Source organism: Nyctereutes procyonoides, unplaced genomic scaffold, assembly GCF_905146905.1.
Source record: "Nyctereutes procyonoides isolate TBG_1078 unplaced genomic scaffold, NYPRO_anot_genome, whole genome shotgun sequence".
Classification (NCBI taxonomy): domain Eukaryota; kingdom Metazoa; phylum Chordata; class Mammalia; order Carnivora; family Canidae; genus Nyctereutes; species Nyctereutes procyonoides.
The window spans coordinates 24,244,328-24,262,437 of NW_026575042.1; the positions used below are offsets into that span (position 1 = coordinate 24,244,328).

General features: G+C 39.6%; 1 protein-coding gene across 1 annotated transcript in view; it reads right to left on the reverse strand.

Annotated features, from left to right (window-relative positions):
• The window catches only part of KCNH8 (potassium voltage-gated channel subfamily H member 8), a 367,241-nt gene that overhangs the window by 235,100 nt on the left and 114,031 nt on the right, over window positions 1–18,110 (reverse strand). The window contains exon 2 of the mRNA XM_055321520.1: window positions 1,546–1,779. Within this exon, the coding sequence (XP_055177495.1) occupies window positions 1,546–1,779 (234 nt within the window). The remainder of the gene's footprint in view (window positions 1–1,545; window positions 1,780–18,110) is intronic.

An 18,110-nucleotide genomic window follows, 5' to 3' on the forward strand; every position in this document is an offset into this window, starting at 1 on the left:
AAAATCAACAGTGCCATAGCTGAGAAACCCAGAGTTAGAATGCAACTTAGATGTTGTAACAAAAAGACCCCAAAATGAAATGATTCCAGTAAGAGAAATTTATTTTCTCATTGTTCTGGAGGCTGCAAATGAAGATCAGGGTGCTGACAGGGCTGTTTTATCTTGAGGCCTCTCTCATCCTGTACTTACATAACCTTTCATCCATGTGCCTGTATCGTTGGTGTCTCTTCTTCTTATAAGGACACTAGTCATATTGGATGTGGGCCCCACTCTTATGATCTCATTTAACTCTAATCACCTCTCTAAAGGCCCTCACTCCAAATGCAGTCACAGTGGGGTTAGAGCTTCAACATATGAATTTTGGGGACACACAATACAGTCCATAATATTATGGGAAGGGAGAAGAAAAGTTAGACGACAAACAATTGTATTTTTTAGGCATTTTTCCTAAAAGTTACATAAATCATTCTTTTGCATATCACTGGCCCAAAATTTTGTCACACCCAGCCCAACTTCAAAAGAGGTGAGGAAGTCTATTCTCTAGCTTGGTAGCCCTGCGTGGAAATAAATCTCAGACAGCAATGCTATTTCAGGGAAAACTATTAAAGAAAAATAATTTTAGAAATTGGAAAATGACAATCTGTTCTATTTTTTTAAAAAAAGATTTAATTTAATTATTCATGAGAGACACAGAGAGAGAGGCAGAGACATAGGAAGAGGGATCACAACCTGAGCCAAAGGCAGATGCTCAACCACTGAGTCACCCAGGTGCCCCAATCTATTCTAATTTTGAGTTGGCATTTCCCCAGTATCATGCCTCTTGGATTCATCCAAACTACCAGGACCCATGAGGTAAAGAAACCAATTCCTACTTCAGACCCAAGCACTGCAGATACCATACCGGTCTCTACATCTTCTTTTATTTAGAAAAGAGACACAAAACCAGCCACAGGAAAACACTTTCCTCAGCAGCAATTTTGAGTCTAGGCAAATTTATTCCTACTCTGAGGCACACCACGTGCCTCTTATTTTGTCTTTTAAAAAGTAGTGAGAAAGGCTCCGTGGCCTAGGAACTGGAAGAGAAAATGCCTATGCTGTCCTTTACATTAACTTCCTCTTCTGCCAGTGAGCACTCGGATTTCTGTCTTAATGACTGTGGTTGAGATGTGGTTCTTAAAGGCACGTAATTTGGAGAATATCCCTGGATAAGATAATCTATTAATAATATATTAACAACTATCATATCTAATATGTATTTTAAGAATGACCTAGTGAAATTATAAGACACTTCACTTTAACATATAGTCATTCAGTTAATATATAACATTGAACAGTTATAATTCTAATGCTAAATTTTCAAGCAGTTTATGCTGCTAATGGCTAAAACATGACTATTGCCCGAGTCGTTTGTGGAACTTCAATAACAGTGTATATTTATGGGAAATGCCAGTAAGCTTGAATGTGAGTTATGGAGTAATTACTGAGTTGAAAGCAGGTGACCCTTCACAACTGCCCAATGAGCACCAGTCTAAGAAAGCCACTCACCATTCTTCTTGTAGAACATAATTTCTCCTTTGAATTCTGTTTTCTCCTCCAATGACTTTTCTATTTGAAGCATCAGTTGCTCATTGGTTTCAACTCCAAATAAGAATTTGCAGCTGCAACTCTTCTGCATGACTTCAGTCCGGGCGAATCCAGCGAGCTCACAGAAGCCATCAGAACAGTAGACTATGGGGAACCCCTTAGCCACCTGGGCATTCGCAAGGATGAAGTTGCTATCTGTAGAACAACAAGAAGACACTCAGGCACTACATGAGCATGAGGAACTCTTTTTTAAAATCATAGTTTCAGGAGAAATTATGAGCACATGTGTTTAGCTAACAGTGCCTAAAATGCATGTCCTGATGTGCTGGGGTGAGAAAAAGACAGTCTATAACACTGACCAGCAGAAATATGTATTAAGCTCTGATTCTGGCATGCATTTTGAAACACACTACAGAGGGAATACAGTTTTCATTGGCCTGCTTCAAAGCACTTAACTATCTAGTTGGCAGTCAGGTAGGCACTATTGGGCATGATTTTGGGCTCAAGCCCTGAATCTGCTGCTTGATGTATATACATAAACTTGAACAAGTTATTCACACACTACACTTCAGTTTCCTTAGGTTTGATTTCTCTAAAAGCAGACCCCAAATGAGGATTCGAATGTAAGACATTTACTTGGCAAGTGATTTCAGGAAGTAAGAAAGTAGGAAATTGAGAAAGGGAAGGCAGGAACGGTAATAAAAAGTAGGAGAAAGGGTTTTAGTGTTATGGCAGGTGGGAGGTTATACAGGGACCCTAGAATTGACCAAGGACCACAACCAATTCCACTTAGTGGAATTTTCTCACTAAGGGGAGAGAAAGGTATGTCATAGGGATTAATGAGAAATGTACATAATGTGCTTTGTGAAGTCTGTGGCACAAATAAGTATTCAACAAAAATTGTTGAGTATTATTCACATCTTTATGGTCATTATGTTAACAAATAAGAATCAGAGGACAATCAAAAATAGCAGAGTATTAAGTGCTTGGAGATAACCTCTAGAAGACAGTGTGAAAGGCAATATTTAGGGAAGGTTCCTATAGGATGAATCTTTTTGAGATTAATTTTGAGGTTTGAATATATTTATAAGCAAAAAGACATATTGGGGATGGGCTGTAAGAGAAGGCATTTACAAAATCTGCTGGTAGGTGACTTTAGGTTCAGAATGAATTAGAGATTATTATTATATCATTCATTCATTCTTTCACAAAACAAATGTTGGACAATATATTAGACAATATTAGAGGCTAGGATTTTTAAAAATAACACAAGTAAAAATACAAAGAACCACAGTGTATGTTGTTAGATGAAAAAAATCAAGATTCAATATAATATGTTATTAGATGAACTATTTGTCTGAAAATATATAAACACATATAAACATATATATGTATATCCAAATATGAAATGCTTGTGTGTACCCAAAAATAAGTGGAATACCTTGGCAACTGTAGATATCTTTAGAGAGAACAACATTGGGCAAAGGTGGTAGGCACACTTATTTTTACCATACACCTACCATATACTTTTAAAGTTATACTACATGCTTTATATATTGCATATTCAAAAACCAGAATGTTTTAAAAATGTTTCTAGCAGACAGCCTATCTTGATCAAGGAGGAATTCCAGCTATTTCTCATTGGTCAGTAGCACAAACACTGAAGAGCTCTTCCATGGGCTTCCTCATCATTTTTTTAAACATCTGTTTCATGTTTCCATAGCCCACTATCAGCTATGAGAACCAAATCCATTCTACCCACTTTGCTCCAATCAGCCCTTAGCCCAGAGCACCAATTCTAGTGCTAACATCTGCATCCTGCCTCAGCTGGGCTGGCTTGTCTACCCTCCCAGTCATCCTCTCCCTGGGGAAAAAAGCCAGAGCTAAAGTCCTACACTGGGAAGCCTTTGACAGCATGTTGTTTTGAAGCCACAGGAGGAATTAAATTATCTGAGACTAATATTTAATTCTGCCACACTTTGCAGAAGCATTTATTAACTGTATACTACATGTCGGACTTTGTTCCAGGTGTAGAGACAAAAAGTTTACTGGATGCAGTCTCTGTGCTTGAGGATCAGTAATGAGCCTGCCCGAGTTCCCAGCTAGGTCCAGAGGTGGGCACCCTCCTACTGGCTAATGGTCCTCACCCAAAGCTCCGCACAACTATGGGTCACTCTCTAACCACAGTGTCTTTTCCTCTTCCCATTCTAAAACTTTGGCTGAGAGATTGCTTAGAAAATGTAAATACATAGCATTGGCAAAGTACTCAAGCATCCTGAAAGAGCTTTTAATGCATTTTCAGAAGCCATTTTTTAGTCGACTATTGACATGTTTATTGACTTTCTACTATATGTCAGGTGACTTGATTCTACCACATGGCAGGACCTACGGGGAGATGATGTTGGGTGTTAAAAGATGAAGAAGGTATAGTCTCTAGCTCTAGATTACTACAATTTAATTAAAGAAATGCATGAATATCAATAACACTAAAACACAGCTTATGATAAGTACCAAATCAATGGTACACAGATGATATGTACTACCAGAGTTGAGAGATTAAAAATTCAGAGCTTTGAAAATGATTAATGTGGAGTAAGACAGAAATAGGTGGAGATGATCAACCAAAAGTCCTGGAAGGTCAGAAGCAGATGCCAGGATGGAATAGGCTCAGGATAGAGAACAGCCATTGGAGACAGGAAATAAACGACACCACATTTTGTCCTAAGGTCCAGTTTTCCCATTATTTAAAGGACTACAATAGTTTTCTTTTGTTAGTATTTATCTGGTATATTTCTTATCTTACTACTTTCAAACATTCCTTCTGGGGATCTATTTTAGTTGTGTCTTGTACATAGCATGTATTTAAACTTTTTAAAAATACAGTATGAACGGGTTAGGTCTAAGTGGTTCAGTCAGTTGAGCATCAGACTCTTGATTTGGGCTCAGGATCCTGAGAGCAGGGGGGCTTTGCACAGGGAGTGGAACCTGCTTGGGGTTATCTCTCTCCCTTTGCCCCTCCCCCCTCAAAACTACAATATGATGACACTTTGATCAACCTAAGCGCAATACATTTACCCTTAACATTATTACTATCTTACATTGTTTTCCAACTAACTTAATTTGTGCTTTTCTTCACCATTATTTTGCCTTTTCCATTCTCAAAACTTAAGAAATATAACTTACCTAAAAAACTGTATAAAAATATTTAACATCAACAATAAATATCCACTATAGATCATACATCCAGCAACAGTCCCTCTGTGCACCACACAGATTGTATTTCCCTCCTTCCCCAGAGAAGAAACCCAAACCTTGAATTTTTGTAATAATCATTCCCATTCATATTTTACCACTTACATATGTATCTTTACACGACAAATTGCCTATTTTCCCCCGATTTTATGGCATACGTTATAGTATTTCCTTCTACATAGTTCTTAGTGACTTGGTTCTTTCATCAATTTCCTTAGCGTCCTTATAATTGTTTACATAAGAAGAGACCAGCCCTTCTGGAGCTACAATAAGCTTTTGAAAAAAGCTGCTAAAGGACTCACCAAATTGCCTAAACTGTGTGTTCAATTAAGGATTATACTGTGTTGGGGGGCGGGGAAAGATGGTGGAGGAGTAGGGTCCCCAAGGCACCTGGCCCCACCAACTTACGTAGATAACTTTCAAATCATCTTGAAAACCTACGAATTCGACCTGAGATTTAAAGAGAGAACAGCTGGAACGCTACAGAGAGAAGGGTTTGCACTTCTAACAAAGTGGGAAGGCAGGAAAAATATAAAAAAGAATCAAGTGGGGGAGAGGCTCCTACGAGGAGGTGGCAAGAGCCTCGGGGACAGGAGAGCCCCGCAGGGAGAAGCAGGAACTTTGAGAATCCGCACCAGATTCTTCCAGAGGGAGAGGCACTCAGCAGGGAACCCGGGCAGAGCCGCAGGAGGGCAGCAGGGCCTCCAGGATCCCGGGGTCACTGGCAGAGGAGGGCGCCGGGGAGAGCGCCCCACATACCCGGTGGGAGCTCGGTAAAGGGCTGGAGCACCCGGCGGGGCCTCGAGAAAAGCCGGTGGGTCAGGCGGGGGCTCCGGGCAGAGGGGGCTACGCCCTGATGCCTTCGGGAGCCCCGACCCCGGGGGCACGATTCCAGCAGTGCAGGCCCTGGATCCCAGGGCGCTAGAGGAGGACACAGCCCAGGACCTGCGGTCCCCAGGATGGGTGGAGGCGGGGAGGGCACAGGACAGCGAGGACGCCCCTGCCACCAGACACCCCCAAGCTGTGCAGGTCAGTGCCCCCTGCCCCAGGAGCATCTAGGCCAGTGCCCACTGGGAGCTGTGGTAGTTACTGCGGGAGCCGACTCCAGGGCTGGAGGGCTGGCCGCCGCCGCCAGTGGGGTTGTTCCTCCTGGTGTCACCCTGTGCCTGGAACGGAGCGGGGCTGCCAGGGAACAGGAGGCTCACAGGGTAAACAGCTCACCTGAGCCCGGCACCTGGTGGGTGGGTGGGGCAGATCCCCCAGGTGCACACACCTGAGAATGAGCACAGCAGCCCCTCCCCCAGAAGGCCAGCTGGAAGGACAGGGGAGAGCAAGTTCTTGACTGAGCAGCGCTGGAAAGCTCCAGGGGAAGTCGAGGGATTTCCAGTATATAGAACCAGAGGGTACCCCTCCTTTTTTTTCCTTATTTTTTCCAGTACAACTCATTTTTATATCAGACTAAATTTCCAATTTTTTCCTCTTTTCCCACCTTAACTATAATATTTTACCACCTCTTCATTTTTAAGATTCTTAAAAGATTCTTCCTTTTTGACTTTGATATTTCTACAATTACAGGTCCTAGATATATTTTCCACTTCTAGATTCCCTTCAACATACTCAACTTAATTTTGGGAGATATACAAGATTTTTTGTTGTTGTTGTTTTGTGGTTTTTATTTTCTCTGTCTCATTTATTTCTACAACGGCATAAATTAATACCTTCTAAAACATGATCAGTATGCACCCAGAACCAAGTGGTATGCCATTCTGTGAGATTCCTCATTCCCATTATGCCCCCCTCTTTTATCTTATTTATGTTTTGGTGGTCAATGTTGGAGCCCTCTACAAGTGTTTCTGGTTTATATAAATTTGGAACTAAGCATATTCTAAGTTACAGAACTTAATATACTCAGAAACAAGAGGATTACCCTCTAGAACCTCTCAGGTAGACTACATTCTCCCTCCACTACAACTTCTTCACCACCATCTCCCAGTCCCCCCTTTTTTCCTTCTCCTTTTTTTTCTTTTCTTTTCTTTTTTTCTTTTCTTTTTTTTCTTCTTCAGGATTCCTGGCCTTTTATTTTTTACTACTTTGTTTTACAATTTGTTTTTCTCTTTAGTGGTCCTTTTATTTTATTTTGTTCTGATCTTTGTTTTCAATTTCTAGTCTCTGACCTCGGCAGAATCATCTAGGGTGAAATTTACTTAGGTCTTGATATTCTTGATGCAGCCAGCTCATACAGCCACCCTGCACTGAGCAAAATGACTAGAAAGAAGAATTCACCACAAAATAAAGAATCAGAAACAGTACTCTCTGCCACAGAGTTATAGAATTTGGATTATAATTCGATGTCAGAAAGCCAATTCAGAAGCACAATTATAAAGCTACTGGTGGCGCTGGAAAAAAGCATAAAGGATTCAAGAGACTTCATGACTGCAGAATTGAGATGTAATCAGGCAGAAATTAAAAATCAAATGAGATGCAATCCAAAATGGAGGTCCTAACGACGAGGGTTAATGAGGGAGAAGAAAGAGTGAGTAACATAGAAGACAAGTTGATGGCAAGGAAGGAAGCTAAGGAAAAAAGAGAAAAACAATTAAAAGACCATGAGGAAAGGTTAAGGGAAATAAATGACAGCCTCAGAAGGAAAAAATCTACATATAATTGGGGTTGCAGAGGGTGCCGAGAGGGACAGAAGACCAGAAAGCATATTTGAACAAATCATACCTGAGAACTTCCCTAATTTGGGGAGGGAAACAGGCATTCAGATCCAGGAGATAGAGAGATCCCCCTCTAAAATCAGTAAAAACCATTCAACACCTTGACATTTAATAGTGAAACTTGTAAATTCCAAAGATAAAGAGAAAATCCTTAAAGCAGCAAGAGACAAGAGATCCCTAACTTATATGGGGAGAAATATTAGATTAACAGCAGACTTCTCCACAGAGACCTGGCAGGCCAGAAAGGGCTGGCAGAATATATTCAGGATCTTAAATGAGAAGAACATACAACCAAGAACACTTTATCCAGTAAGGTTCTCATTCAGAATAGAAGGAGAGATAAAGAGCTTCCAAGATAGGCAGAAACTGAAAGAATATGTGACCACCAAACCAGCTCTGCAAGAAATATTAAGGGGGACTCTGCAAAAGAAAGAGGAAGCCCAAAGAAATAATCCACAAAAACAGGGCCTGAATAGGTATTATGATGACACTAAATTCATATCTTTCAATAGTAACTCTGAACGTGAAAGGGCTTGATCCCATCAAAAGGTGCAGGGTTTCAGACTGGATAAAGGCAAGACCCATCTATTTGCTGTCTACAAGAGACTCATTTTAGACCCAAGGACACCTCTAGCCTGAAAATGAAAGGTTGGAGAACAATTTACCATTCAAATGGTCCTCAAAAGAAAGTAGGGGTAACAATCCTTATATCATATAAATTAAAGTTTACCCCAAAGACTGTAGTAAGAGATGAAGAGGGACACTATATCATACTTAAAGGATCTATCCAACAGGAGGACCTAACAATCATGAATGTTTATGCCCCTAATATGGGAGCTGCCAAGTATATCAATCAATTAATAACCAAAGTAAAGACACATTTAGATAATAATAGACTAATACTGGGAGACCTCAACACTGAACTTTCTGCAAATGACAGATTTAAGCTCAACATCTCCAAAGAAATAAGAGCTTTAAATGATACACTGGACCAGATGGATTTCACAGATATTTACAGAACTTTACATTCAAACGCAACTTAAGACACATTCTTCTCAAGTGCACATGGACTTTCTCCAGAATAGACCACATACTGGGTCACAAATCAGGTCTCAACCGATACCAAAAGATTGGGATTGTCCTGCATATTTTCAGATGATAAATGCTTTGAAACTTGAACTCAATCACAAGAAGAAATTTGGAAGAAACTCAAACACGTGGAGGTTAGAGAGCATCCTGCTAAAAGATGAAAGGGTCAACCAGGATACTAGAGAAGAATTAAAAAGATTAATGGAAACTAATGAGAATGAAGATACAACCGTCCAAAATCTTTGGGATACAGCAAAAGCAGTCCTAAGAGGGAAATACATTGCAATACAAGCATCCCTCAAAAAATTGGAAAAAACTCAAATACACAAGCTAATCTTGCACCTAAAGGAACTGGAGAAAGAACAGCAAGTAAAACCTACACCAAGCAGAAGAGAATTAATAAAGATTCGAGCAGAACTCAAAGAAATAGAAACCAGAAGAACTGCAGAACAGATCAACAAAACCAGGAGTTGGTTCTTTGAAAGAATTCATAAGATAGATAAACCATTAGCCAGCCTTATTAAAACGAAAGAGAAAAGACTTTAATTAATAAAATCATTAATGAAAACGGAGAGATCACAACCAATACCAAGGAAATACAAACGATTTTAAAAACATATTATGAGCAGCTATACGTCAACAAATTAGGCAATCTAGAAGAAATGGACACATATCTGGAAAACCACAAACTACCAAAACTGGAACAGGAAGAAGCAGACAATCTGAACAGGCCTATAACCAGGGAGGAAATTGAAGCAGTCATCAAAAACCTCCTAAGACACATAAGTCCAGGGCCAGATGGCTTCCCAGGGGAATCCTATCAAACATTTAAAGAAGAAATAATACCTATTCTACTAAAGCTGTTCTGAAAGATAGAAAGGGATGGAATATTTCCCAACTCATTTTATGAGACCAGCATCACCTTAATTCCAAAACCAGACAAAGATCCCACCAAAAAGGAGAATTATAGACCAATATCCCTGATGAACACAGATGCAAAAATTCTCAAAAAGATACTAGCCAATAGTATCCAATGGTATATTAAGAAGATTATTCATCATGACTAAGTGGGATTTATCCCTGGGATGCAAGGCTGGCTCAACACTTGTAAAATAATCAACGTGATAGATCATATCAAGAAGAGAAAAAATAAGAACCATATGATCCTCTCAACAGATGAAGAGAAAGCACTTGACAAAATACAGCATCCATTACTGATCAAAACTCTTCAAAATGTAGGGATAGAGGGAACATTCCTCAGCATCTTAAAAGCCCACGGCAAATATCATTCTCAATGGGGAAATACTGGGAGCCTTTCCCCTAAGATCAGGAGCACAACAGGGATGTCCACTCTCATCACTGCTATTCAACATAGTACTAGAAGTCCTAGCCTCTTGCTGAGACAGACAACAAAAATAGAAGGCATTCAAATAGGCAAAGAAGAAGTCAAACTCTTCCTTTTCACAGATGACATGATACTATATATAGAAAACCCAAAAGACTCCACCCCAAGATTGCTGGAACTCATACAGCAATTTGGCAGTGTGGCAGGATACAAAATCAATGCCCAGAAATCAGTGGCATTTCTATACACTAACAATGAGACTGAAGAAAGAGAAATTAAGGAGTCAATCCCATTTACAATTGCACCCAAAAACATAAGATACCTAGGAAGAAACCTAATCAAAGAGGTAAAGGATCTATACCCTAAAAACTACAGAACACTTCTGAAAGAAATTGAGGAAGACACAAAGAGATGGAAAAATATTCCATGCTCATGGATTGGCAGAATTAATATTGTGAAAATGTCAATGTTACCCAGGGCAATTTACACATTCAATGCAATCCCTATCAAAATACCATGGACTTTCTTCAGAGACTTGGAATAAATCATGTTAAGATTTGCGTGGAATCGGGGATCCCTGGATGGCTTAGCAGTTTAGTGCTGCCTTCAGCCCAGGTCATGATCCTGGAGTCCCAGGATCAAGTCCCACATCAGGCTCCCTGCGTGAAGCCTCCTTCTCCTTCTGTCTGTGTCTCTGCCTCTCTCTCTCTCTCTCTCTCTCTCTCTCTCTCTCTGTCTCTCATGAATAAATAAATAAAATATTAAAAAAAAAGATTTGTGTGGAATCAGAAAAGACCCCGAATAGCCAGGGGAATATTGAAAAAGAAAACCAGAGCTGGGGGCATCACAATGCCAGATTTCAAGTTGTACTACAAAGCTGTGATCATCAAGACAGTATGGTACTGACACAAAAACAGACACATAGATCAATGGAACAGAGTAGAGAACCCAGAAATGGGCCTTCAGCTCTATGGTTGACTAGTATTTGACAAAGTAAGAAAGACTATCCACAGGAAAAAGGACAGTCTCAGTCTCTTCAATAAATGGTGCTAGGAGGGGATCCCGGGGTGGCGCAGCGGTTTGGCGCCTGCCTTTGGCCCAGGGCGCGATCCTGGAGACCCGGGATCAAATCCCACGTCGGGCTCCCGGTGCACAGAGCCTGCTTCTCCCTCTGCCTGTGTCTCTGCCTCTCTCTCTCTCTCTCTGTGTGTGTGTGTGACTATCATAAATAAATAAAAAATTAAAAAAAAATAAATGGTGCTGGGAGAGTTGGACACCCACATGCAGAAGAATGAAACTAGACCACTCTCTTGCACCATACACAAAGATAAACTCAAAATGGATGAAAGTCTAAATGTGAGACAAGATTCCATCGAAATCCTAGAGGAGAACACGGGCAACACCCTTTTTGAACTCGGCCACAGTAACTTCTTGCAAGATACATCCACAAAGGCAAAAGAAACAAAAGCAAAAATGAACTACTGGGACTTCAAGATAAAAAGCTTCTGCACAGCAAAAGAAAGTCAACAAAACTAAAAGACAACCTACAGAATGGGAAAAGATATTTGCAAATGACCTATCAGATAAAGGGCTAGTATCGAAGACCTATAAAGGACTTGTTAAACTCAACAGCAAAGAAATAATCCAATCATGAAATGGGCAAAAGACATGAAGAGAAATCTCACAGAGGAAGACATAGGCATGGCCAACATGCACATGAGAAAATGCTCTGCATCACTTGCCATCAGGGAAATACAAATCAAAACCACAATGAGATACCACCTCACACCAGTGAGAATGGGGAAAATTAACAAGGCAGGAAACCACAAATGTTGGAGAGGATGTGGAGAAAGGGGAACCCTCTTGAACTGTTGGTGGGCATGTGAACTGATACAGCCACTCTGGAAAACTGTGTGGAGGTTCCTCAAAGAGTTAAAAATAGAGCTACCCTAAGACCCAGCAAGTGCACTGCTAGGGATTTACCCCAAAGATACAGATGCAGTGAAACAGCAGGACACCTGCACCCCAATGTTTATAGCAGCAATGTCCATAAGAGCCAAATTGTGAAAGGAGCCTTGGTGCCCATTGAAAGATGAATGGATAAAGAAGATGTGGTCTATATATACAATGGCATATTAGCCATTAGAAATGATGAATACCCACCATTTGCTTCAACATGGATGGAACCAGAGGGTATTATGCTGAGTGAAGTAATAAGTCAATCGGAGAAAGACAAACATTATATAGTCTCATTCATATGGGGAATATAAAAAAATAGTGATAGGGAATAAAGGGGAAAGGAGAGAAAGTGAGTAGGAAATATCAGTGAAGGTGCAGAACATGAGAGACTCCTAACTCTGGGAAAGGAACAAGGGGTAATGGAAGGGGAGGTGGGCTGGGGGATGGGGTGACTGGGTGACTGGCACTGAGGGGGGCACTTGATGGGATGAGCACTGGGTGTTATGCTATATGTTGGCAAATAGAACTCCAATAAAAAAAATAAACAAAAAAAAAGGATTATACTCTGTTTGGGGTATTTAATTCTTCCTGCAAATATACTGCAAAAACAAAGCAAAAAAAAAAAATGTATTTGGCCTTTCTGTTTATATTTAGCATTTGTCCTCGATATGTAATTGCATTTCAATTCCAAAGAGAATTTAGTGGCAGTCTCCGTGCCTCTAAAGCTTAGTATACTTGTTACAAGAATAGTCCTTCTGTTTGGGAAAGAGTACCTCCTCTTACCCAGCTATCTACTTGGAAACATATGCTTTTCTGAATACCAGTCCTGGAATCTCCAAAGAAACACAACATTTACTTTAGAATTATGTAAAACAAAGCCATTGCCATAATGATTATGAACCCATCATGGGTATATCACTATCCATACATATGCTAAGCGTATTTAACCTTTTAAGGAATCAATTATGTATATGTGATATGCATCTAAATGCCACACAGCTTTTCCCTGCTTATTTCTAGGTCATCCTTTTGTGCAAATTCATTTTTGAACCGGGAGTAAACAGTAGGATCTAAATATGTTTACAGTTTAGGCAGTTGATTCTTTCTCTAAATGCTTCCTTAGCAAAAAGCCTGTGTAGATCATCAGAGGGAATCTCAGGGTTGGGAGAGACCCAGGTCCTTTGTTCTGACTTCCTAATACACAGGCACCACTTTCCCGTTCAAATGGAGTTGTACTATTCCTTGTCAGCTCCCCAGGCTTTCTGGGAATGGCGGAAGAAATGGAAAGGTATAGAAGAAAAGAAGGAGAGAGGGCAAAAGTCAAACCACAACTAACTCCTTTCATCCTTGTGGTTTTTTTTGTTTTGTTTTGTTTTCTTTTGTTTTAATGAGATCATTGAGGCCTGGAGAACTTTAGCTTCTGGTCCAAGGGGATTAAAACTGGTTCTGTGTTTACTCTATCCTGCATTCTTTCAGCAAAGAAGTGACTTGTTCTCTATTTTCAAGCAGGAATGGGTTAATTCTGGAAAAAATGACTCTAGAAAATAGTTTAAAGCTAATTCTAGAAAATGGGTTATTCTAGAAAATGTTTACCTCTTCTGTTCTGCCAACAGCCCAAATTGATAGTTTTTCTCTAGAGATCATTTATTAACCAATCATTGACACATATCAACTCATAAATAAAATACACAAATACATAAATAAAATACCAAGTTCAGCTTTAAAACAAAGTTCATTAATGACATCTCCCAAGCCAGTTTGAGTCTCTTAGCAACCTCCATGTCACTTCCTCATTTTCTCCAGAAAATCAGTATTTTATGACAGCGACTTTCTTGGTTCCAAAATATTTTGCCTCCCAGGAGGCAAATAAATGTAGCTGCGATTCAACATATCAGGTTTCTGACCTCATGCCCTTCAGTGTAGATCAGAATTCTTACAAAATTATTCCATTAAATTATCCCTCCATTGGCTGAAGCCATGAATTTGTATTCTAAGGGATCTTGGGGCATAGATCTAAGTTCAATACTGTTTTTGAAGCCCCATGATGAATAAAAACCTATCAAAACTGCATATTCTACTGTGTTGTATATTCATGTTTGAGGAGTTTTTACTTGTTTTAATATGAGTCTGCCAACTTTTTAACTGTTGAAACTTCAGGAAGGTGTGCTATTTGTTTTCTATGACTCTGTGGATACCATTTACCATACCTCAACATAACCTATGCTTGAGAATCATGATGGAAGGTAGACTGATGTGGGAAACGTAGGCAAAGAGACAAATTCAATTTCCTTACTGCCTACAGTCTATTGACAAGTCCTTTTTTTTTTTTTTTTAAGGTTTTATTTATTTATTCATGAGAGACACACAGAGACAGAGACAGAGACAGAGGCAGAGGGAGAAGCAGGCTCCATATAGGGAGCTCAATGTGGGACTCAGTCCCAGGACTCCAGGACCATGCCCTGGGCAGAAGGTAGACACTCAGCTGCTGAGCCACTCAGGTGTCAGCCCGACAAGTACTTGAAAAGGGTAGAGTGACCTTCCCTCTGGGAGCTCAGCTGCCTCAATATTATTACTTTGCTAAGGGCAGAAAGAAATCTTAGTTTAGGGATCCCTGGGTGGCGCAGCGGTTTGGCGCCTGCCTTTGGCCCAGGGCGCGATCTGGAGACTCCGGATCGAGTCCCACGTCGGGCTCCCAGTGCATGGAGCCTGCTTCTCCATCTGCCTGTGTCTCTGCCTCTCTCTCTTTCTCTCTCTGTGACTATCATAAATAAATAAAAAAAATTAAAAAAAAAAAAAAAAAAAAAGAAATCTTAGTTTAACATTACCCCGACCTCCAGAATCCTGTAAATCTTCTTTAACATACCGAATTTCCTTTGGAAATTTCCTTATCCCTACCCCCCAAGATATGTTAACAGTCATTCTCCAAGCTAATATATAGATATCTGATTTATATCCGAAAGGTCTCATGGCTAAGTTTTCAGTAATAAATGACCTTTTCCTAACAATGGCCTGCCCCCTCAGGGTCCTGGAAACCTTGTTTTCAAAAGACCTTGGAGGTTTATGCTATCCCTAACCCCCTCCCAACTTGAAAGTGTATAGTCAGTCATCCATCACAATCTGAATGCAGCTCTTTCTGCCCATAGGTCCTGTCTCTGTGCTTTAATAAAACAATCTTTTGCCTGAAGATGTCCCAAGAATTCTTTCTTGACTGTTCCGAACTCCAGGATTTCTACATCATAGACTAGGGCATGATCCAAAAAATTAGATCCAAAGCAACCCGTTCCAGAGGCCTCAAATACTTCAAGACAACCATCTCTGTATCCGGTCTAAAAATTCTGCGTTATGGCAGACCCCTGGAATCATTTGAACCAAAGGAGTTAGTGGTACTTGGCATCAAGGAGGATTCTGCATTCCTTTGGCTCTTTCTGACAATGGCACAGAAATAGAGACTTTGATGGTCCAAATCTTTCTGAAATGTGCTTCTGGTACTGGTTCTCTTTTAAAACCAAATCTTGTGTCATGCTAGCCAGTACTCTATGAACATACTCTGCAGACAAAGTAGATGGGCAGATTTGAGTCCTCCAGCACTCACATTCTTGCAGAGAACAAGAAACAAACATTAACTTTTAAGTTCTTTTAGGAGTTGCCCCATGCTTTCTGAGTAACATTTACATACAGATCCAAGACAGACAACATCTGTCTCCCTTGTGTTATTGATCACTGTCATCTCAAGAGAATACTTTATTCAAGCAAATAGATTATGAATATCCCTGACTTTAAAATATTTAAGTCATCTTTGCACTTTATATCGATTTCAGGGAACTTAATTGTATCATTTCCAAGTATGATGGCATCTTTATTAGATTGGTGGTACTGGCTGCAAGCTAAAATCCTCAGTGTGCTTTGTACCCGAATTTAGGAGGTTGCCTGGCTCGAGGACTTTCCTAACCTTATAAAAAAAGTAGTTGAAAAATTTGCAAAGAGGGAATCTCATGGTCCTTGCAATTTATGCATCACCTAGTAGCATGCTTCAGAGGGTTACATTGGTAGCTTTCATCCTTTATTTATGGTTTGATTCTCTAAAAACTGTATAAATTATCACTGCAAACAGACAAAAATGAGAAGAACACTATCATAAAGCAAAGCTCAAAGCTGGGATTCTAGTGCTGAAGCTGTAGAAGAGAGCAGTAAGCTCTATCTGTGAATGAGACTATCTAGGTCTTTTCAGTCCAGTAAGCAAACACACAGACAAATGTAAACAAATGCACTGCTCCATCTTGTCACTGGGAATGTGGTCTAGGCCAGCAACATCAGCCTCAGCTGGGAACTTCTTGGAAATGCAGACTCTCAAGCCTCATCCTAGGCCCCCTAAATCACAATCTGTATTTTAACAAGATTCACATGCACATTAATAGTTGAGAAGCTCCTTTAAAATATCATTGGAGAGGTATATGAGATCCTAGTGACAGTTAATGACAGAGAGGGCACCCAAGTGGCTCAGGACAAAAACAGGAAAAAAAGACTTAGTTTTCATGGTATACCTCTTTAAATTGTGAATTTTGTAGTATATACATGTAACACCTATTCAAAAATATCTTCTTAAAGTTTATTTCACCATTTTCCTAAATGGTTGAATAAAAATAACTTGGATAAAAACAAGTAGTAATCTTGATGAAGTTAAAAAATCTAGATAAACAGATTTTGAAATTTCCAAAAGCTCATTAAGGCAAATACATGTTAAGCAAATTTAGTTCACTCTTTATCATAATTTGGTAACTGCAAAATCACTAAGTTTTGCAAATTCCACTTTTTCAGTGGTGTGAGCTTCAATGTTGAGCCATACTAAATTTTAGGTGTATGGTCTATTAAGAGTTGAGGAAATGCGTTGAATTTTGAAAAAGAATGATTTTTATTTATGACAGGGTGACAGTACTTACCAAAAACAAAATGAATGAGAAGGAGAAACTTTATAAAATCTCAAAGACAATAATAAAATGTACTTAGTATTTTATCTGCACTTGATTCCCTACAAACACATTTGAAATAATATTAAAATGTGCCCTATTTTCTCTAGGTCTTGTCTTACAGAGTTAATCTTTTAGACAAAATGATCTTTTCACATCATTTGTTTACTTTTTAGAAAATGAGTATAACTATCTATACTCTGCCATTAGGAGGCACACAGCAAGGGATAGGGGATTGGTTTATTTGTTCATTAATATAGTTACAACCTCTGTTGTGCCTGACATACAGTAGATGCTCAACAATTCTTAAACAAATAAGTGAAATAAACACATAACCTATAAGCTTTTATTACAGTATACCGAATGAAGTCAATGTTTAGCTCAATCTATTGTTTTATCATGTAGCAATAGCATCTTTGTTTAAATATTTTTTTGGGGTTTTATTTATTTATTTGAGAGAGAGAGAGAGAGAGAGAGAGAGAGAGAGCATGAGCAGAGGAGGGAAAGGCAGAGGGAGAGAGAGAAGCAGATTCCTCGCTGAGCATGCAGCCCTAAGCAGGGCTCCATCCCAGGACCCTGGGATCATGACTGAGCCTAAGGCAGTTGTTCAACCAACTCAGCCACCTAGGCTCCCCACTAGCATCTTTGTTTTAAAGATAAAACCAGGTCAACCAGATAAACCTCTATTTTTTCATCCTGACATGCTACTTTTAGCAAAGTCTTTGGTAAGCAGAAATAAACAACTTCATTTTCTATTAGAAAATCAATTAAGCAAAAACAGTAGGTTAAATAATGTTAAGCCTTTTCTCCAAAATATAAAATGAAGAAATTATAAGGGACTTCTACTTAGTAAAGAAAACTACCATATTTTACAACAACATAAATCAGCATTTTGGAATCATTAGGGACTCTTTAGGATCATTCGAAGGTACTTTGTGATTTCCTAATCCAGGATGCTATATTTTGGCCACTACCCTAGTGTAGGGAGGGAGACTAGTCAGTTCCAAACAGGGCCTAGGGAAAAGAACTAAGTATGATGTAAATATCTCTGTATTTGCATATCTATTATCCCTGTATTTCCATATAACTCCTGTCCGACCAACCCTACCTCCCTCCCCAAAATCAAATATGAACCTTGGGGCAGCCTTCTGGAAAGGACAAGGTTTTTTTTTCCTGCTTTTGCAAAGTGCAGAGGAA